The following is a 21,141-nucleotide window of genomic DNA, read 5'->3' on the forward strand; positions in this document are numbered from 1 at the left end:
GGCCAGACCCAGTGCAGCCCAGGAACCCCAGGCCAGCATAGCTTCCGGGCAGTGAGGCCTAGGGAGTGGCTGGAAGGCCCAGGTGGTGGGGCCTGCCCCCTCTACACAGCAGGTGGCGCTGTTCAGCCAGTCAGTCCCGCCTTGGCCGCGGAGTCCGGCCTCGGCACTGACCCAGCCAAGCTGACCGGACCTTTCCCTTCCCCCGACCCTGCCCCCATCTCGGCCCCCAGTGTCCAGTGGCCCTATTTGGTGAGGGACTGGGGAGAGTGATAGAAGAATGCCCCCAGCCTTAGAGCCTGTCTTCACCCACAGCCACTGAACAGAAGCAGAAACGGGCCAAACAAGGGTGAAGACCTGCCCAAGGTCGCATGGGAGGTGGGGACAGACTGGGGACCAGAATCAGGGCCTCTCAGCCTAGGACTCTGGCCTCCACCACACCTGATGGCTTTCAGAGGTTCTTTGCCCTCAGTGGTCTCAATGGTCTGCAAATTATCCTGTCCAGTGAGCACAGCACAGGCAGAAGAAACTGAAGGCCAGGGAGGCTCTGTGGCTTGCCCGGGGCTGCAGCCAGGGTGTGGCATTGGGGAGGGTCTTGAGAGGGCAGTGCTGGGAAGGGCTAGAGAGGCACTCTGCCTCAAGCTCCACTCAATACCTGCAGCAGCCCCCTCCTGTCCCGGTGCCCCTGCAGTCAGGAAGGGGTCTACCCTGCAGGACCCCACACTCAGGTGTGCCCTTGGGCCCTAGTCCGGGGAAGCTGGACCACCAGCCTCACTGGCTTGCTGGATTGACACTCACCCCACTTTGAGCCCTCCTCTTCCTCTGCGAAATGGCCTGATGCCAGTGCTGTGTGGGTCCACAGGAGGCCAGGAGAGTCCCACGGTGGGGAGGACAGGGCTGTACCTTCTCCTGGGCTGGCCTCTACGCCCATTACCCATTAACCCTCAGGTGCCAGCATCCCTCTCCCCAGTGTTGCCTTCTGTCTACCACCTCCTCCTGGCCCTGCTCCCACTCAAGGGACAGTAATGGGTGCTGAGAGCTGATTGGAACTGGAGAGGGCACCATTTACTTATCACTGACCTGGCACTTTACCTCCACTGTAAGGCAGGGATACTGAGTGTGCTTTATAGATGAGGCCTCTGAGGACAGAGGGCAGGCCTTGGGGACCAGGTGGAGCTGGCTACAGGGGACAGCCATGTCTGCTGGGCTAGGGCTGAAATCTCAGCCCCTCACTCACTGTGGCTCGGTAGAGAAGCCAGGGGCACAGATGAGGACTCATCTCCATTGATGGGCCCCCCTAGGTCCTTGTATGCAAGTCCCCTGGGCTACTTTCACCGGCCCAGCCACCTTCCTGCCCCAGCCTCTGCCCCAGCGCTGCTTGGGACCCAACTTCATTATGGAGTTGGCAGATGGCAGCCTCAACTCTTGGCTGAGCCCTTGACTCTGGGACATTTCAGCCACCTCTTTCCTCCAGTCCAGAGATGAAAATCCCTGGGGACAGTTGCTCCTTTGCTCAGTGACCTAGTGTAACAGGGGAGATGGCAGGGCCTGAGCTCCCTTAGCCAGGTCAGCTGCTACAGGGTTAACAGGAGGCTCCATTCCACCCCTTCCAACTTCAAGGCTACCCTAGAGATTGAATAATCTATACTCTTAATTGATTATAATGCAATGGAGTTGGGGCGTTAGGGACAAAGTACGAGTCTTCCCTTCTACCTCCAGGCCTTGCTGACCAGGACAGGGACAATGTGTAGCTCAACGGATGGTGGTGAGACCTTAGATGATGGTCAGTTATGCAGCATGCGGGATACGGAGGAAAGATCCGTGGGTATGTGGAGGCTCGTAGAGAAGCTGGTTCTGTGGCTGGTCCCAGGCGACTCATAATGTAAATCCATTTTTCAGAATCGCGTGGTGTAGGCGGGTGTCTACTTTGTCTGCAGGCAGGCCTGACCCCGGGTGGAGGAGGGGCAGGGTGGAGAATAACAATTGTCTTAAGGGAGTCTGCGGAGGGAGAAAAACCTCTGGGGTGTATCAGCTGGAAAAGAATAGGAGTCTCAGTGTGGCCCCTCTCCCCCCTCTCAGCCCAGCCCCTGCGGGGGCGGTGGGGGAGCTGCGGTCAGCACACACAGCTGGGGCCTCCAGCAAAATCCCATTCTATATATCTAAGAGCAACAGCTCCGAGAGCGGCCCCCAGAGGGACAAAACCTCATTGTGAGGCACCCGCCGGCCTCAGCACCCCCTCCCCCAACCCCAGAACTGTCGTGGCATTGACCCTTTTCGGCGGGCCACCACGGGCCTGCTGACTGGGCCACATCTGGGGCTCAGGCATTGGCTGCCCCTCCCCCACGGCTGGCCACTGAGAACTGACAGGGAGGCTGGGGTGGGAGCGGCTTCCAGGCCTCTCACCCCATCCCCACAGGGTGGCCTGGCTTGTGCCCCGCCCTCCCTGGGGATGCTGCAAGGCAGAGGTGAGAGTCCGAAGCTGGCTATGTTGGCATCTTGATCTGCCAGCAGTCCCCCACACCTCTGGCCTCTGTTTAGTGGCTTGTCAAACAGTGGTTGGGTGGGGTAGGTTTTTCCAGCTTTTACGTGCTGCCTTGAAGGGTCCCGAGAGGCTTCAAGTTGAGCCACTCTGAAGCGGGATGATTCTCTAGGTCTGGGATTCCAGAATTATCCGCTCCCAAGGTCTCAGAGGTCCAGGATTCTGTAGATTTTTGTTTGTTTGTTTGTTTGTGTTTGGAGACAGGGTTTTGCTCTGTCGCCCAGGCTGGAGTGCAGTGGTGCAAACATGGCTCACTGCAGCCTCACTGCAGCCTCAACCTCCTGGGCTCAAGCGATTCTCCTTCCTCAGCCTCCCCAGTAGCTGGGATCACAGGCATGTGCCACCGTGCCTAGTTAATTTTTTAATTTTTTGTAGAGACAGGGTCTTGCCATATTGCCCAGGCTGGTCTCGAACTCCTGGCCTCAAGCAATCCTCCTGCCTCAACCTCCCAAACTGCTGGGATTACAGGTGTGAGCCACTGGAGCCTGACTGGATTCGGTAGTTTGAAGATGCCACCGTACATTCATTCAACACATTTATTGAGCACCTACTGTGTGCCAGGTCATGTTCTTGGTGTTGAAGCTATAGCAGTGACCGATACAGAAAAATATCTTGCCCTCGTAGGGCTTCCATTCTAGAGCAGGAAGGATAATAACAGAAACTAAATAGGAATCTTTTACATGGTGAGCAAGAAAGGCCTAGGTAGGGAGAACTGCTTTAGGTAGGCTGGTTGGGGACATGACATTTGAGCTGAGACCAACTGCTACAAAGAAGTAGCCATGTGGAGACAAGCATTGTAAACAGATGGAATAGCATGTGCCAAGGCCCTGTGGCAGGTGTAGGCCTTGCATGTTTGAGCAATGGCAAGGAGGTCTTGGTGGCTGTTATTCAGTGAGCAATGGAGAGAGGGGAAGAGCTGAGGCCAGTGGTAGAGGCGGGGCCTGAGAAACCAGGGCAAGACATTCAGATATTGTTTTGAGTGCAAAGGGAAACTTAGTTTTGCAAAGGAATGACATGATCGGATGTATGTTTCAGAAAGGGTGATTTGGGAGAACTGAAGGGGATATCAGTGAGACGAGAGGCTGTGCAAGTTGGGCAGGACAGAGATGTGGAGGCAGTCAGTCATAAGGGTGAAGGCAGGGGCACAAGGACAACCGCTTTATCCTGGACTTATATCGAGTTAGAACCTCCAGGTTTCATTATACCAGACAGGGCCACGGCAAAGGAGAGCTCGGATTCCCGGGGCAGCCAGGATTTGGCTCTGAACTTTAATGACCTTGAAACTCTTAGCCAGGGCGGGGAGCGGTGGCTCATGCCTGTAATCCCAGCAGTTTGGGAGGCCAACGTGGGCTGATCACCTAAGGTCAGGAGTTTGAGACCAGCCTGGCCAACATGAGGAAACCCTGTCTCTACTAAAAATACAAGTTAGCCCGGCGTGGTGGCGCCTGTAATCCCAGTTACTCGGGAGGCTGAGGCAGGAGAATCGCTTGAACCGAGGAGGCAGAGGTTGCAGCGAGCTGAGATCGCGCCATTGCACTCCAGCCTGGGCGACAGAGCAGAACTCCATCTCAAAAAAAAAAAGGAGCTTTTAGACCTGCATTGTCCAATACCACAGCCACACGTAACTGTTTAATTACAATTAAACAAAATGAAAAAATCAGTTCCTCAGTCTCAATAGGCACATTTCCAGTGCTCACTTGTGGCCAGAGACTACCATACTGAACAACACAGGGAACATTTCCATCATCACAGCCACAGGACAGGGCTTCCTGGCAGTCCTTAATGCATTGAGCCTCAGTTTCCCCATCTGTAAAATGCAGGTAACAACAGCATCTCCTTGATAAGGTGCCTGTGAGGATTACATGAGATAACGCCTGTGTGGCCTGGCACATAACACACGTTCCCTAAATGCAGGTTGTTATTGTTGCTGAGCGGGGTGGGTGGGTGGCTAACGAGAAGGATGGGGGCTGTCTCTGAGGTTTGGATTCGGAATCGTGACACCTTGTCCCGTGCAAGACGAAGGCGAGGACGGCGAGGGCACACCCTTCCAGTCCCGACCCCACAGAGGCCAAGCGGCCCTTCGCCCCCACCCCGACCCGGGAAGGCCCCGCGCCCCTCAAGCCTGGGACGGTCTCGCGTCCCCCGACCCGGGACGGCCCCGCGCCCCGCAAGCCTATGACTGCCCAGCGCTGAGCGCCGCCTGCAGGAGTCGGGAGCGTGGTGCCCGCGGCCGGGCTGGGCGCGGCGCGGGCCGGCAGGGGGCGCTGGACGCGGCGGGCGGGGCGCGTGGGGCGGGCAGGGGCCGGGCCAGGGACGCGCGGGGGGCAAGCGCGGCGGCGGACCGGGCGGGACCGTAGCCGGAGCCCAGCCGGGACTGTCGCGCGGGCCGCGCCGGCGATGCCGCGCCCCCGGGCCGGGCTGTAGCGGGGCCGCGGCCGGAGTGTGCGCCGAGCAGGCGGGACATGGAGGTGGTGGACGAGACGGAGGCGCTGCAGCGCTTCTTCGAAGGTGAGAGACTGCGGGCTGGCGGCGGCGACCCTCTGGCGCTGGGAACCCCCGGCTGATCTCCCCGGGAACTGGGGATCCTCGCTGTGTTTCCGCCTCCTCTGGCTGGGACCCTCCTTCAGGCTGCCACCAGCCCGCCAAGACAGGCTCCCGGGGCTGGGAGTCCCCCAGCGGTTACCACTCACCGCCGCTGAAGTTGGGCTCCCCCTCCCCGCTCCTCAACTCGCAGCTTCCTTGGGACTGTGTCCCCTTCCAGGTCCGGACTCCTTTGAGCCTTCCAGGACCCGGAACTTTCCCTAAATTGTGACACTCTCGCCCCCAGCAAACTTCCCGAGTCCGGGGGCCCTCTACTGTGCTTCCCCAGAACCCCAAGCGGGATACAACCCCTTTCAAGGCCCAGACCCCCGGCGTGCCTTCTAGGACCTTCCGTACCTCTTGAGGCTGGACCCCAGCCTGCTTCCCAGAATCTGTGACCCCCACCTAGAGACCAAGACCCCCTGTGTGCCCTTCTGGTTGGCGCCATCCCCCATGACTTCTAGGAGCTGGGACCTCCCCACTGTGCTTCCATGAGGGTAGGACCACTTTCGAGCCTGGACCCCCTTGGAGACTGTCACCTGCTTTCCACAATGCTGCCCCTAGTGACTGCTCTCCTGTTTGGGGCTGGGACCCCCCTACCTAGCATGCTCTCCTAGGGCTGGAACCTTCTTGAAGCTGACATCCCTGCCACCGGTCACCTCTGCTCTCTGAGACCCTTCTAGTGCTGTGAACTGCATCCCACCAGCCCTCTGAGGCTCCTCAGCACTATGTCCCCCCAACCCTGGAGCTGTGCCTCTCTGACCTCGCCTCCTCAAAGAGTGACCTCACCCCCACTTGACCCTGAAAGGAGCCCTCTGGGGTGGAATTGACATACACCCCATAATATCTTCTTCTGCCCCCACCCCTACATTGGTTTTGGAGGTCTGCTCCTCCATCTAACCAACTCCCTGTCTTTTCCTGGACGACCCCTGCCCCTCCTGCAGGGCCACCACTCCTCCTGGTGCTGGGTTCTGGAGGGATGGGACCGCAGTGGGAGGGGGAGGGGAAGTTCTGGCTGACTGCCTCCCAGCCCACTCCGCTTCTCAGAACCTCCCTGGAACATCTAGCCAGACCCTCTGGCCCCCTTTTGTGCCCCTGTCTACCAATACAGTGAGCCCAGCCCCTGCCCCAAGCTCCCTCTAGTCCCTAAGGCCACATCCTGCTCCTTGGTGCATTGAGAACCTTCCCTTCATGTGTGAACCTATCAGGGCTACAGGGCAGGGAACCAAGGCCCAAGTTTCAAGCCCCAGATTCCTGTGGAGTCCTGTGGAGGAGAGAAGCAGGTCTTCCGGTGCCTCAGTTTCTCTCCCTCTGTGACTTGGGAGGCAGGAACCCTTGTTCACACCTGCTGGCTGAGCAGCCCAGGCAGGGGCGCCCCTAAGCCTCAGTCATCCCACTCCAGGATTCTGGACACCCCACAGACCCGGAACCCAAGAATTCAGGCTTGGACTAGATTGAATGGTTGAGTCTGCGTCAGGTGGGCCATCTGAGGGTCTTAGGCAGCCCTGCATCTGTCCCGGGGCTCTGGCTCTCCCCAGACACTGTTGATCCATAGGAGCTCTCGAGGGGCCTGACGCGGTTTGAGACCTTCAGGGAAGAGGGGACCAGACATTCGTGCTTACTTGGGTTACTGTCTGGAGTGCCTTGAGCCTGCTAGGTACCCAGAGGACCCGCAGGCCAGGCTCCCTTGACCTCCACACTGCCTGCCCCAGGACGCTGGGCCCGGACAGAGAGCAGAGGGGTGGGCCTGGCTGGCCTGGACTCCCTGGCTCCCTCCTGACCATGGGTTGGGGGGCGGGGGCTGACGCCACGGCTTAGCCATGCAGCGGCCTGGCGGGGGGAGGCTGCGCTACTCCCTCCAGAGAGATAAGAGGAGACTCAAGAATGTCTGTGGGGAGCAGGGGAGGGGTGTGAGGCTGCCCGTCTAGGAGGGCTGGGCTGGAAACAGCTCCCAGCCCCTGCGATGGGGGAAGGTGTGGGTGGGCCCTGAGGCCTAGGGTCTGCAGGCCACTTGGGAGGGGAAGGCCCATGTGGGGGACCCACTGTAGGTGTGAGAGAAGGCCTGGGAGTGGCAGGGCCTGGTGTGCTTGTGAGTGTGTGAAGTGCGAGGGAGCGGGAAGTTGTGCTTTTGAGCCGTGGCTGCGTCACTCTTGAGTGCTGTCACACTCGGGGCTGGGGCTGGGGACACCTGAGCTCTCATCCTGGTCCCCACTTGGCCTTGGTCATCCCTCTGGACAGTGGGTAGCAGTCCCTGTGCTCTCGGCTCTGGGCTGGGAGACTGGGAAAGAGTTTTACTGAAGGGGCTGCAGCACAGCGCACCCCCTCACCTGACGTGGTCCCCCTCCCTGGGCACACACCAAGCATAGGTGCTGGGTCCTGCCCTGTGCCGGTGGTGGGCTGGGGGCTAAGGCGCTTTGGACCTCAGGTGGGAGGCCGGGACAGGGCGGCCCCCTCGAGGCTGGTACAGCCGGGCCCCCGTGACCGCCCGGCTAATCCCCTAGAGAGAGGCAAGGCAGCCCAGATTGGCGGGCACAGGGCCTGCAGAGAGGGGACCCACCGGGCAGGATGCACTGGCTTCCAGCACGTAACCGGGCCACAGTATAAGGGGGCTTTGGACTCCGGAGCCAGGGCAGGCACGGGACAGGGCAGCGTCTGAGAATCCTGCCAGGACCTCAGAGTTCTGGTGCAGGCTGGACCACTGAGAGTGGGGTGACCGTCTGTGCCTGGCAGGGAACCCCCGAAGAGCTCTTGCCCTCTTTAAGTCCTTTTTCCTCACCTGCAAGACAGGAGGGGGTGGCAGAGAAGAACCTCAGCTCTGAAGAAGCTCACTGCCCAGCCCTGGGAAGGAGAGACATGTTAAAGTATGAATGGCCGAGCCTGGAAGGGGTGCCTGCTGGCCCTAGATTCTAGGGGCACATGAGGCTCGAGTGAGCAGCCAGTGTCCCCCAGAAAGCAGGTGGGTGTGCAGGGAGGCTTGGAGGATGGAGGGAAGTCGCCTTCCAGCAGGTGCTGGAAAGACCACTTGGAGTTTAGTGGGCCTCTGCCCGGCCTCTGGAGCCCCACCAGGGCTGGAGCAGGGAGGCCTGGGATTTCGCCCCTTCTGAAGCTGATGGGTGGCTGGACTGGTGACTTCCTTCTCTGGCCTCATTCCCCTCCCAGGGTAAGTAAGTGGGTTGGACCAGAGCAGGGGCTTCCAATGTGATTTTTTAACCATCAAACAAACTCATAGTCTCCTGATAGGACAGATACAGTGGATAATGGGGGCTGGGCTCCTCACAGCCCCTGGAGCACCAGGATACTGGTTTGAAAGCCACCCTTCCCGGCTGTGGGATGGGTAAGGGGAGGGGAATGGCGCTGGCTGAGGCTCAGAGAGAAGGGAGTTGGCCAGAGTTAGCCAGAGTGGACACCTAGCCCCCAGCTCCCTACTCTGCCACCAGTACCTTGGGGTTGAGGGGGCTACCTGTCAGGGACCAACATCTCTGCCTCCAGAGGGCAGGAGGAGGTCCCAGGTCGAGACTACCTGATGATTTGGAAGAGAGGACTCCCACCTGGACAGGAATCCGGGGGCTGAGCTGGGCTTCGTGATGGGGGTGGCACTGTGGCCCGTGTCAGCCTGTCTGTCTCTGTCTGTCCCTGGTGCACCCAGGGAGTAAGTAGATGGGAGGGGTGGCCAGGCACAGGGTTTCCTGAGCCCAGGCAGGGGAGGAAATGGTAGTAGGGGGTCTGACTCATCCCCATGTCCCCAGCACCCAGTGCAGGGCAGGGGTGGGGGGTGGGCAGGAAGTGCTCTCCGGGTCAATGGTGACAACAATGGGTATGTGAACAGAGGCGGTGGGGGTGGGGGACGCACCCCAGAAAGCACCTCTCTGGAGGGCCTGGGGTCAGTGCAGGGGTGAGAAACAGGCAGTTACCAACCCTTTGGCCTCAGGGACTCTCCTGAGACTGGAATGCTGGACAGAGTGCTCCTTGGGGTCTTAAGTAGAGCCAAGGAGGGCATTTGAGGGCAGAATGGCCTTTTCCCTGGGAGCCTGACTCCCCACTTACCAACTCCCAAGGGGTTACAGACTGGAGGGCCCTGGCAGCAGAGGCTGCTGGGTAACAGCCCAGCAGAGCTGCTCATTGGCTGCCACCCTTGGACTTTGCCCTCCCTGATAAGGAACTGGGAGCAGAAATTATTAACTGAATCATTAACTGGGTGGCCCCGCCCTACCCAGGCAGCCTGCCTTACCTTCCCACCTTCCTCTTCACGGACCTAGCACCTTCCTGGGCCTCAGTTTCTCTCATTGCCTTGGGTGCTGGAGTATGTGGGGCCTCCTCTCCTATCTCCAGGCCTTCAGCCCTGGCTGCCACGGGGTGTGGGTACCTCTTGGTTGGGTCTCGGGGTAGGATGATGTAATGGTTCTGTGCATTCGCCAGCGAGGGCAGCTGGGGTCTGTTCCTAGCTCTCCTGCTTACCCACAGTGCTTCTCTTGGCCATATCAGGGCACCGCTGTGCCTCCGCTTTCTCATCTGTAAAATGGGAGTGCAGTTGTAATGGCAGGGCCTCCGTCCCAGGGTTTGTGGGGTGATTAGGTAAGATTGTGCCTGGCCTGGTGAACACTCCATTGGTCCATGGCAGGTGTTCTGCGCCCTACCTTGAAGATTACTGGTCCCCAGGGTAGGTCAGTGCCCCTAAGCTTAGGGGGCTTGTTGAGCATGTTCTGTGGTTCTGTGCGCAAGGCCTGAACCATGACAGCTCTGGCCCAGCGTGGCCTGGTCCTGGTCCCTGGCACATCCAGTGGGGCCCGCCCCACCTCCCCCTCTGAGATTTGGGTTCTGTTCTTGCTGCCAGCAAGGAGGAGGGGCTTGGCTGTATTGTGACTTCATCTGCTGCACCCAGGCTCTTTGCACGTTGTCTTCCTGGAGTCCTGGGGTGCAGTGGAAGCGTGGGTGACGGCCTCCCATTTCTGAGGGGGACTGTGAGGCAGGACAGGAAGGCGATGATGTGTCAGGCTCCCTCAAGGTGGCCACAACAGAGCTGGGACTGGAGCCTGGGTCCCAGCTGTGTGCCAGCCTGGGATGGGCAGGGAAGGGGCCTCTCCTCCTGACATGCTGAGGGGTGGCTCCAGCACGGGTGGCCACGCCAGGTGATGTCCGTGCAGCCTCCTTGACCTCTCTAGACCTCAGAGCCCTCACTCACATGGTCAAGGTTGGGTGATGTTAGCAGTTAGATCCCACGAGTGCCAAGGCCTGGAGTGAGGGGGGAGGGGCAAAGCCCCTGGGTGGGGAGTACAGTTGGGTCCGGAGCCCCCTGCCGGCCTAGATTATGGAGGGGGCTCCCGGACATTCTGTCCTCCCTGTGCCCCAGGTCGCATCAGTGAGGGAAGTTCTCCCTCCAGCTGACCCGGGTGCGTGCAGCCGCCGGAGTGCACAACCACAGCCTCTGTCTCTCCTTTGTGGAGTTTGAGGATCCTATCTCCCTCCGGCCTCCCTCACTCCCCTCTCTTCTCCCTCCATGGCTGGGGCAAGGGGATCCCCATCCCCTGCCCTGCTAGCTTGGAGGAGGGAAGTTGCGCCTGTGACACTGAGTTCACTCAGTGGGGCCTGGCTCCAGCCGGAGCTGCTTAGGGAGGGTCTGACAGCAGGCGGGGAGGGGGCTTGGAGGGAAGAAGAGGAGGCGGGAGCTCTTCCTGGGTGGCCACTAACCTAACCCATGCATGTGACGCTGTGCCTGTGGGCCTGGGCCTGTCGTCGGGTCAGTGAGCGTTTGTGTACATGCGTGTCCTGGCATATACACCTGTGAAGTGTGCTGAGGTGTGAACATGCACAGGCATGCTCGTACCTCAGGGCTTTTGCACCGGCTGTCCCCGCCATCTGGAACCTTCTAGAATGCTAGGCATTTTGCTGCTCTCGTCATCTGACTCTGCTCCCTAGAATGTCAGCTCCATGTGGGCAAGGCTTTTGTCCCTTTTGCTCACTGCTGTAGCCCCAAAGCTGGGCACTATGCTTGCCTGGCACATAATAGGTGCTCAGTAAATAACTGCTGAATGAATGAAGGCACACGGATGAACGCTGGTGTGCGCATGTGTGTGGGTATGTGTGTGGGGCATGCCACTGTGTGTCAGTACTGTGTATGCGTGAGTAGGGGGCAGGTGGTACGTGATCATGCGCATGTCAGTGGATACCTGACTGCAGGGTGTGCCCTTACATATATGTGTGTGTGTTGGCAGTGTGCCTGCGTGGGGCCACACTGGTGTGTAGGCACAGATGGGCACAGGTGACCCTGGTGGAGACCTGTGTCCACCCCAAGCTGCAGGGTCTCTACCTGGCACCTGGTGGCCTGCCTGCCCTGGTCCCTGTGGGAGAGAGTAGGAACAGGTCGCAGCTGCTGGCCTTGGTGCTGTTGGACCTGGCTTTGGAGCATCTTGGGGCTGTGAGTTCAGCCTTATGTTGACCTGAGGACAGGGCGGCAGCTTCGTGGGGACTTGGAGTGGATGTAGCCATGGCCCAAGGGTGGCTAAAGATTCTGGGTCTCCTAGAAGAGAGGGTTCTCCGGCTGGGCCAGTGGCTCATGCCTGTAATCCCAGCACTTTGGGAGGCCGAGGCAGGTGGATCACCTGAGGTCAGGAGTTCGAGACCAGCCTGGCCAACATAGTGAAATCCCGTCTCTACAAAAAATACAACAATTAGCCAGGCGTGGTGGCAGGCGCCTGTAATCCCAGCTCCTTGGGAGGCTGAGGTGGGAGAATCACTTGAACTCAGGAGGCGGAAGTTGCAGTGAGCCAAGATTGTGCCACTGCACTCCAGCCTGGGCAACAGAGTGAAACTTTGTCTCAAAAAGAAAGGTAAAAAAAGAGAGGGGTCTCTGTAGGCAGCCTGTGGGGGCTCTTCTGCATTTTTGGTAAGAAGCTGGGAGAGAACAAAGACTACTGTGACTCAGATCGAAGAACCTGATAGAAAAACGGCTCAAGAGCCCCATCTTCGTCAGGTGTGGCTGCTGGGCCCAAGCTAACTGAGATTTGATGCGGAGAGGCAAAGGGTTGCTTGCACAAGCAAACATCTGACCTGAAGGCATTTTGACTAAGACGGCTCTGGTCACAAGTTGAAGCCTGAAGCAGGGCAGCTAGCAGTTATAGATTTTTTTCTTTTTGAGACAGAGTCTCGCTCTGTCGCCCAGGCTGGAGTGTGGTGGCACGATCTCGGCTCACTGCAACCTCCGCCTCCCGGGTTCAAGTGATTCTCCTGCCTCAGCCTCCTGAGTAGCTGGGATTACAGGCACGTGCCACCATGCCTGGCTAATTTTTGTATTTTTAGGAGAGACAACGTTTCACCATGTTGATCAAGCTGGTCTCGAACTCCTGACCTCGTGATCTGCCCACCTCGGCCTCCCAAAGTGCTGGGATTACAGGTGTGAGCCACCGCGCCTGGCCATAGATCATATTAATAAAGAGAGAAAGCCCAAACCAAAGGAGGTGAGGCCACTGTGCCTTGCCCCCATGTAAACTGGTTGGGAGATGAGCCACAGTACTGGGGGCCCTCTGTGACTGGGGCGATGGGGAGGGGCTGCCAGGGCAGGCAGGGAGGCAGTCTCAGAAGGCTGACCCACTGGAAGGGATGGCTGGGGCCGAGGCCCGGAGGCTGGACTGTGCTGTGCATGTGTAAGAATAGCAGCAGAGTGCTGACCATGCCTCAGAGGGACTTAGGAGAAGGTGAGGATGTCCCTCGGAGGCTCTGGAGCACGTGTGCAGCAAGGCGGAGGGGCCTGGGGGAGAGGGGACAGCCTGGGCGGAGGCGTGCGGGCAGGAAAGGAGACGGGAGTCCTAAGAGAGATGGAAACAGGGTGGTTCACCCTGACTGCGGAATGGCCTCCTGGGGGTCACCTCGTTTAAGGCTCACTCCATGGCAGGGATTCGTGCTCCATCTGATGGAGAAGGAAGCCAGGGCTCAGGTCACTTGCTGAGGGTCACAGCCATCAAGTGGGAAGTCCACATTAGAAACCAGGCCTCTTTGACTCTGGAGGTCTCTCTGGGCATCGTGGTTATGCCCAGGTGGACTGTCCCTTGACTGCTACCACCCTGGCCCTCAGCTGCTGCCTGAAGCTAGGGCATCCTTCAGGTTCAGATGCTCTGAGAGGACACTCAGAGCAACTGGGGTTGTCGGAAATAGGCCTGGGCCCTGGTGTCCTCTGCACCCCAGGTTCAGATCCACCAAGCCTGGCCAGCATCCTCGGGCCCCGGCCCACCCTACCCACAGCCACGTGGCTGACGGGATTTCCGCCATGTTTGGGGCATGAATTGACAAGTGCCCCATTGACGGGGCAGGGGAGGGGGTGGGCAGGGCACAAGCCTCCCACTGTGCCGTGTCCCCACCCTCCCCCGTTCCCCGGGACAATGGCCGAGACTCAGCCAACGGCCACAGCTGGTGGGGGGTGGGGGGGGCACATAAGCACAAGGAGGGGCGGAAGGGAGGGGTCCTGGGTGGAGGGACCACCTGGGCCCCTGCCTGCTCTCATCCTGCACCTGGCTTGGGTGCCCTCCGTTCCTTTCCTGGCCAGCTGGGTGGCCTTAAGGAGACGAGGAGAGAAGAGCGGAGCGGAGGGGAGGGGGCTGCCTTCCCATAGTCTGGATCGCAGCCTGCCTGGGAAGGGGCAGTGTCTGGTTCCTGTTCCAGGCAGGTAATAAAGGGCCTAATTAATGAGGAGCAGCTGAGGCACACAGCTCAGCAGGGCAGGGGCAGGACCTGGAGGGGCCCCAGGTAGCCCCGGCCCTGGCCACAGCATGGCCTGGCCGAGGTCCCTCACTGGCCACTTGGCTCATCCACTCCGTGAACATTTCCTGGGTGCCTGCTGTGTGCTGGGATACTATATCCCAGAGAGACAGAACAGGGCAGCGCTCATAGCCCAGTGCCTGCCCCTGTAAGCTATGGGCACATGCCTATCCTTTCTGAGCCTCAGTTTCCTCATCTATAAAATGAAGAAAAAGAAAATCACCTACCTTGTAGGTTGGGATGAGAATTCAATATGAGCCATGTAAAGTGCATGGCACAGGGCTGGGCACAGAGTGGCCACTGGGCGAGTGAGCTGTGGGTGGTGGGCGGGTGGTGGACAGACACTCATCCTGCCCAGCAGGGTGTGTGTAGGCGGGAAGGTAAAGAACTGATGAGGAATTACAACGCCCCTGCCCATCCCTTGCTAAACAGAATGGGAGAGTCAGAGATGGCCTCTTGGGGGAATTTACATTTAAGACAAAACCTAAAGCCTGAATAGGACCTGGCTTTCTCAGGCTTAGGGAACAGCATGGAATGGCATGTGTGAAGGCCTTGATGTGGGATGGAGGATGGAAAGGAGGCAAGGGCTGACCACGGAGAGGAGGGGAGGCAGGGGACCTGGGGAAGGAGAAAAGGCTGTCGGGGGCAGGCAGGGGACCATGTCAGGTCTTGGACTGCCAGAGGGCTCCGGGTGTCTCCCCAGCAGTGAGAAGTTGTTGAAGGGTTTGAGAAGGGAAGGACAGAGATGCTGGTTTGTGAGCTCATGGTGCTGTTTTCGGGTTATTGGGCCCTGGGCAGCCTCGGGCAGCCTCTGGCAGGCCCGGCTTCCCTTCTCTCAGAGAGGTCTTGAGGATCAGAATGAGCCATATGGCCCATGTTCCGCTTCCTGCCTGGCAGGTACCCCTGGTTGGGCTCCAGTGATGTTCTGGGGCTCTTTTGGGAGCAGTGGGGAGGGGCGCTCCCAAGAGTGTGCCCATGGGACCCTGCCCCCGTCCTGGGTTCTTGGGGGCTCTATCCCAGCCTCGGCAATCCCTGGGCTTTGGCAAGCCCCCACCCTTGTCTTGTCCACCTGGAAAGTCTGTTAGAAATCTCCAGTGTGGTTCATGGGCGGGCTGGGGGCCGAGCGGCGTGGGGAAGAGACGACGCGGCCTCCAAGGCTTCCAGGAGAAGGTGTGGGGTCAGCGTTCCTCAGGAGGCCCTCCGAGCCCCCAACCCTCAAACTTCTTCCCCACCCACTGGCCTCCCCGCAACGCTGCCCCATCAGTTCCCTCCTCCCACCTCCTTCCTCCATCCTCCGTCCGCCCGGACCCTGGCACGGGAGGGTCCCTCCTCCCCCAAAGCACATCTGGTTCTCGTTAGGGTCTCCCAGGATGCCTCTGCCTGAGGCCCCCTATCCCGAGGGAGGTGGGCAGGAGGATTAGGGGCGATTAGGAGTGCTCCTGGCCAGGAGAGGAGGGGGCTGGGTCTGTTATAAATAGCAACACCATGACTGCATCAGCCCATCATTCACCGTAGATTCCAAGTTCAGGCTCAAAAACTTGCAGCTTCAGCGGCCAGGGTTGGGGCGACGCTCCAGGTGGGGTGGGGAAGGCACAGCAACCGCCAGTCACACTCTCCCTCGTGGAGTCAGACCCCTGCACCTGGTTGGAATCCTCCTTGCCGTGTTGCCTTGGGTAAGAGACTTGACCTCTCTGAACAGGGGATGGTGATTATGTTACCTATCTGAACATCCCCACTGTTTAGAGAGGGAAAATGCATAAAGCACTTAGAATCGTCCCTGGCCTGGTAGGCAGTCAGTGTGAGCTGCAGTCACTGTCACCACCACTGTCTTTGTCATCATCGCCATGATGAGTTGAGAAGCACTGGGAGATACTCACTATGAGCCACTGTCAAGTCACTGTCTCTGTCATGGTCAGCATTCTGGGCTGGGAGGATTGAGTAACACACCGCAGGTGAAGAGCCTGCAGGATGCCTTGCGCATAAGAAACTTCTGTGATTAGGCTGGGCGTGGTGGCTCACGCCTGTAATCCCAGCACTTTGGGAGGCTGAGGCGGGCAGATCACCTGAGGTCAGGAGTTCAAGACCAGCCTGGCCAACATGGTGAAACTCTGTCTCTACTAAAAATACAAAAAATTAGCCGTGTGTGGTGGCGGGCGCCTGTAATCTCAGCTACTCGGGAGGCTGAGGTGGGAGAATCGCTGGAACCTGGGAGGTGGAGGTTGCAGTGAACCAAGATTGCACCACTGCACTCCAGCCTGGGAGACCGAGCAAGACTCAGTCTCAAAAAAAAAAGAAATAAAGTAAAGAAACTCCTGTGATTATTAATGTATTTGATTCACAAAATGCCTGGCACACAGTAGGCACTCAGTAAATGGGACCCGTGGTTACGGCAGGGTGGGGCTTGAGCAGAGGCAGGGTCCTGGAACCCAGGCACACAGACTGGCCACGCCCAGCTCGAGAAGCTGCTCTTGCCCCGGCCACACTGCCCTGGACAGCCATTGGTGGTGCGTGGTGGGTGTCCCTTGTTCCTAGCTGGGCGAGCTGGGGGTGGGGGTCAGCAGGAGGGCCCTGGCCTGTCGCAGGCAGCGCGTGACTCCTAGGAGGGCTTAGCCGCTCATTAATCACCTAAGCGGGGCTCAGCATTCTTGAAATGCCGGCTGAGGCCAGGGAGGGGCCTGGGCGGGGGGCTCCCGGGGACCCCAGGGCTCTGGGGCTGGGAAGTGAGGACGGCTGCTCCGACCGCCGAGCACCCACTAAGTGGCCGGCACTTCACACACCTCATCTCGTTTCATACTCAGAACAGCCCCGTGAAGCCATAGCTGTACATGTCCCCATTGCATGAATGAGGAGACTGAGGCGCAGAGAGTGCATGTGACCTGCCCAAGGTCACTCAGCAGGGAGTGGCTGAGCCAGGATTTATTCCTGGACCTGTCTGAGCTCAACAGGAGAGGGCAGACCCCAGACTCAGGCTCCAGAGGCCTGTGGGAGGGGCCCTCCTGCCTCAGTGGGTCTGGCCAGCCCGGGTCAGCCGTGTGGGTGGGGCTGTCCTCCATTATCGGGGTTGACGCATCTCCCACGTCAGCCCCCTTATCACCCCGCCCTCTGGCTCCCCCTGCAAGGTGACCCTGGGAGGGGAAAGGCCGGCACCTCCCCCGTCCTCCCTCATGATGCCCAAGAGCCCTGGCTGCCTTTCCTCTAGGGGCCCCTCCCCTTGGTGGGGCCGGGGCCAGCGCAGAGGGCCCAGGAGAGGGCGGCAGGCAGAGGAGTGGAGCTCTGGCGGCCATCATTCCCTGCTGGGAGGCCGGGGCAAGCCCTTCCTTCTCTAGGCTTCTGCCTCCTCTGGAAAAAGGGGGCTAAGTTCCCCTGCCTGTGCCCAATAGGGTGATGGGCATATCCAATGAGGGTGCAGGGAGCTCTCCTGATTCTGATCCCCACTCCCGCCTGCAGCCAGGGCCTGGGTGCAGGAGACTCCCACAGCCCTGTGGGCCCCCAGAATATATGGTCCCACTCAGCCAGGCCTCGTGCTCCTGCGTTCCTGGAGCTGGGCCATCTGGACTGACCCCTGGAGGACACGGCAGGACAGTGCCTGTTGGGTCCGAGCCATCCCATCGAGGGCAGTGGGCACCCACGGGGCTCTTGACTCAGTAAGCACCTCATTTGTGCCTCACAGCACCCCATAAGACAGAGGCACAGTGACCCCATTTGACAGATTGGTGGAAAGGACTTGTTCCCTGTCACACAGCTAGAAAGAGGCATGGCAGGATCGGCCTCTCTGTACCCAGATCCATGCCCTGGGCCCCTCTCCTCCTCTGAGACTCAAGGTGGCCTTGTGGTGGGGCGGGGGGGCATTATCAATGCTTCCTGGAGGGGTGCCAGGCAGTGGAGGGTGAGAGCCGGCCCCCACATGGATACCTGGGTGGGAAGGAGCAGGGGCATCTGTTTTGGAGGGCCAGCCTGGGCAGGGATGGAGGGCTGGGCCCTGAAGCCCAGGGTCTGCAGGGAGCTGGGCCTCTTCCCTAGCCCATCTCTCCTGCCCTGCAGGCCACGACATCAACGGTGCCCTGGAGCCCTCCAACATAGACACCAGCATCCTGGAGGAGTACATCAGCAAGGAGGATGCCTCCGACCTGTGAGTGGCCCCCTCGCCCAGCCTGCACCCGCCCAGCCCCAGCCCTTCGCCTCCCTTCTGTCACCAGGGAGGTCTGAGGGCTGGACCTGGGGTCTGCTGTGGTCCCACCTCTGAAAGCTGCTCCTCGTCCCTTCCCAGCCACTGACTCCTCCGAAATCTCCATAGTTCCCTGCAGGGAGGGGGCGGCTACTTCCCTGCTGGGGCTGGGGTCCTGGCTGGAGCTGAGCCGCCCCTCTTCCCTGCAGCTGCTTCCCTGACATCTCTGCTCCAGCCAGCTCGGCCTCCTACTCCCATGGGCAGCCTGCGATGCCCGGCTCCAGCGGGGTCCACCACCTGAGCCCCCCTGGGGGTGGACCCTCCCCGGGGCGCCATGGTCCCCTCCCACCCCCGGGCTACGGCACCCCGCTGAACTGCAACAACAACAACGGCATGGGCGCTGCCCCCAAGCCCTTCCCGGGGGGCACCGGGCCCCCCATCAAGGCCGAGCCCAAGGCTCCCTATGCCCCAGGGTGAGTAAGGGCAGGGAGTAGGGGGATACAGCGGCACAGGGGCAGGCAGGGAGCAGGGCTGTGGCCATGACCTGGGAGGTGCTAGACACTGGCCTGGCATGGGATGGGCTGGGTGACTGGCTGTGCGTGGGCAGGTGAGGGAAGGGAGGATGAGTCCAGGCCAAGGGGGGACTCCTGGGCTTTGTTCTGAGGCAGTGGGCAGCCACGAAGCTTCTAAGTATGGGAGTGATGAGGGCTGACGTAAGTGCTAGAAAAATCTCGATGCTGTGTGGAGAGTGGACAGGAGGCGGCGGGACTGGAGGCTGTGACTGTTTACCTTCATGGGAACACCTGCATACCCGTGCACGCGCGCCAAGCCCACCCACTTACGCATCCAGCTGACGTGTACTGTGGCCACAGAAGCTGGCCCATGGCTCAGATGTGGCACCTCAGTTCCCCCCTACCCAAGCAAGCCTCATGGGGCCCAGAACCCAGGCCCTTCCCCCCATCTTTCTGAGGAGTCCACACCAAGGGCCTGACCCAGGGCTGAACCTTAGGCCTGGCTTTGACCAAAGGTTCCAGGCAGCCACCCGGCCAGCCAGACTCCAGGGCAGCTCCCGGGGCACATGCTCACAGCGGGAGGCTGGGAGCATGGGTCTGCAGGGGAGCTCAGGGCAAATGTAGGGGCCCCTGTCTCTGGGTGGAAGAGCATTAAAACACTAGGTGCATGAACTCTGTGTTCAGACAGCCTGGCTCCAACTTCAGCTTCCCCATTTATCAGCCGTCTGCCTCGGTAACCCATGGCCTCAGTTTCTTCTGTGAAGTGAGCCCTCAAATGCTTACCCCTCAAGATTATCGTGGGAAGCAAGCAAGGGCACAGAGGATGCCCTGGGTGCATGGTGGCCATGGACACATGGCCGGCCGTGCTTCCTGAGCTCCCTGGCTTTTGGGGAGAAGGGAGTGGAGGCCAGGCTTGGGGTGCCAGGGGTGAACCTTTGCTGCAGAAGGCAAACTGTTTGCTTGAGGCTGTGAGGCTGTTCCTAAACTACAGGCCCCTGAGGGCAGAGGGAGGAGAACTAACATTTGGTAAGCGCCTGCTGGTGCCCGCTGCTGTATCATGTGCCTATGATTGCGTGAGCTCATCAGCCTTCCTGGGTATCCAGCTCCTGGGAGACCCCACAAGGAGCCCTGGCCACTGCTCCCGTCAGGATTTTAATGGCACACTGAGGCTCAGAGAGGGAAAGGGGCTTGTCCAGAGCCACACAGGGACTCTGTGGGCAGGGCCACTCCAGGAAGGGACCCAGGGCCAGACCTGAGTCTAGGTGATAAACAAGACAGACATGAGGCTGGGTGTGGTGGCACACACCTGTAATCCCAGCACTTTGGAAGGCCAAGGTAGGCATATTGCTTGAGCCCAGGAGTTCAAGACCAGTCTGCAACATGATGAAACCCCATCTCTACAAAAAATACAAAAATTAGCTGGGTGTGGTGGCGTGTGCCTATAGTCCCAGCTACTCGAGAGGCTGTGGTGAGAGAATAGTTTGAGCCAGGGAGGTCGAGGCTACAGCGAGCTGTGATCATGCCACTGCTAGGGACAGAGTAAGACCCTGTCTCAAAAAAAAAAAAAAAAAAAAAAAAAAAAAAAGGCCGGGTGCGGTGGCTCATGCCTGTAATCCCAGCACTTTGGCAGGCTGAAGTGGGCAGATCACTTGAGGCCTGGAGTTTGAGACCAGCCTGGGCAATATGGTGAAACCCTGTCTGTACTAAAAATACAAAAATTAGTCGGGTGTGGTGGCGCAAGCCTGTAATCCCAGCTACTTGGGAGGCTGAGGCACAAGAATCGTTTGAACCTGGGAGGTGGAGGTTACAGTGAGTGGTGATTGTGCCACTGGACTCCAGCCTGGGTGACAGAGTGAGACTCTGTCTCAAAAAAAAAAAAAAAAGAAAAGAAAAAAAACAGACACACGGCTCTGCAGTGGCTCCTGAAGCCTAACTGGGGAGAGGTATTCACCAGTACATCTCCAAGTAGAGGAATAATCAGGTGCCAGAGGAACTTAAGAGGAGAGAACACAAGGTGCTGTGGACTTGGGGCATGGGACTGCAGGGACTGCAGGGTGTGAAAGACCTTAACACATTACAGAAGGCCTGGCCATTGTCAGGGAAGTACAGGACGGAGTGGCAGCCCAGGGGGCCTGAGGCTGTGGCGAGGAGTATGGGTTTGAGTCCCCATACACGTTTTTGTATCATTCACACAAAACCTGCAGGGTCTGTGTTCTTGAATCGTTGTATAGGTCTCTACATGAGGCCCCGAAGGTGGGTGGGTGGCTGGCACAGGGATGCAGGGGGACTCTGGAGCCAGCCCCAGGGCTGTGTCCACAACAGGGCCATGGCCTCTCTGGCAGTTCCCTGGGCATGGGAATGGGGAGTTGCTCCAGATGTGGGGACCAGGGATAGCCAAAGAGCTGGATCCCATATGGCCACAGCCTTCCACTTGCTGGGTGAGCACAGGGTTCACGCAGGACGTGTTGACCTCTTGGGTTGAGTTTGTTCTTTTTCCTGAACACTGATAAAAGTGAAACCTGCAAGAAAAAAATAAACCCAGGCCCGGTGGTGCTGGCTCCCTTCCCAGTCCACACCTGCCTCTGGTGGGGCAGCCCCCCATG

General features: G+C 59.3%; 1 protein-coding gene and 1 long non-coding RNA gene across 7 annotated transcripts in view; one reads left to right on the forward strand and one right to left on the reverse strand.

Moving 5' to 3' along the window:
- Positions 1-4,883: 4,883 nt before the first annotated feature.
- The window catches only part of MYRF (myelin regulatory factor), a 35,895-nt gene continuing 19,637 nt past the window's right edge, over positions 4,884-21,141 (forward strand). For 4 of the 6 annotated variants that reach the window (XM_034932761.3, XM_003828456.5, XM_034932762.3 and 1 more), the window contains exons 1-3: positions 4,885-5,044; positions 17,903-17,990; positions 18,236-18,499. In XM_034932761.3, the coding sequence (XP_034788652.3) occupies positions 4,999-5,044; positions 17,903-17,990; positions 18,236-18,499 (398 nt within the window). In that variant the 5' untranslated portion in view covers positions 4,885-4,998. Of the gene's footprint in view, positions 5,045-12,409; positions 12,504-17,902; positions 17,991-18,235; positions 18,500-21,141 lie in introns of all 6 variants that reach the window. The other 2 variants (XM_055094407.2, XM_034932759.3) reach the window with 2 other exon arrangements.
- LOC130540596 (uncharacterized) lies at positions 5,052-11,772 on the reverse strand. The gene is made up of 4 exons (XR_008954590.2): positions 9,751-11,772; positions 9,345-9,625; positions 7,893-7,954; positions 5,052-6,703 (listed from the first exon to the last, which is right to left on the reverse strand). It is a non-coding gene; the product is annotated as an uncharacterized LOC130540596 (long non-coding RNA).

Source organism: Pan paniscus, chromosome 9 (genome assembly GCF_029289425.2).
Source record: "Pan paniscus chromosome 9, NHGRI_mPanPan1-v2.0_pri, whole genome shotgun sequence".
NCBI lineage: Eukaryota > Metazoa > Chordata > Mammalia > Primates > Hominidae > Pan > Pan paniscus.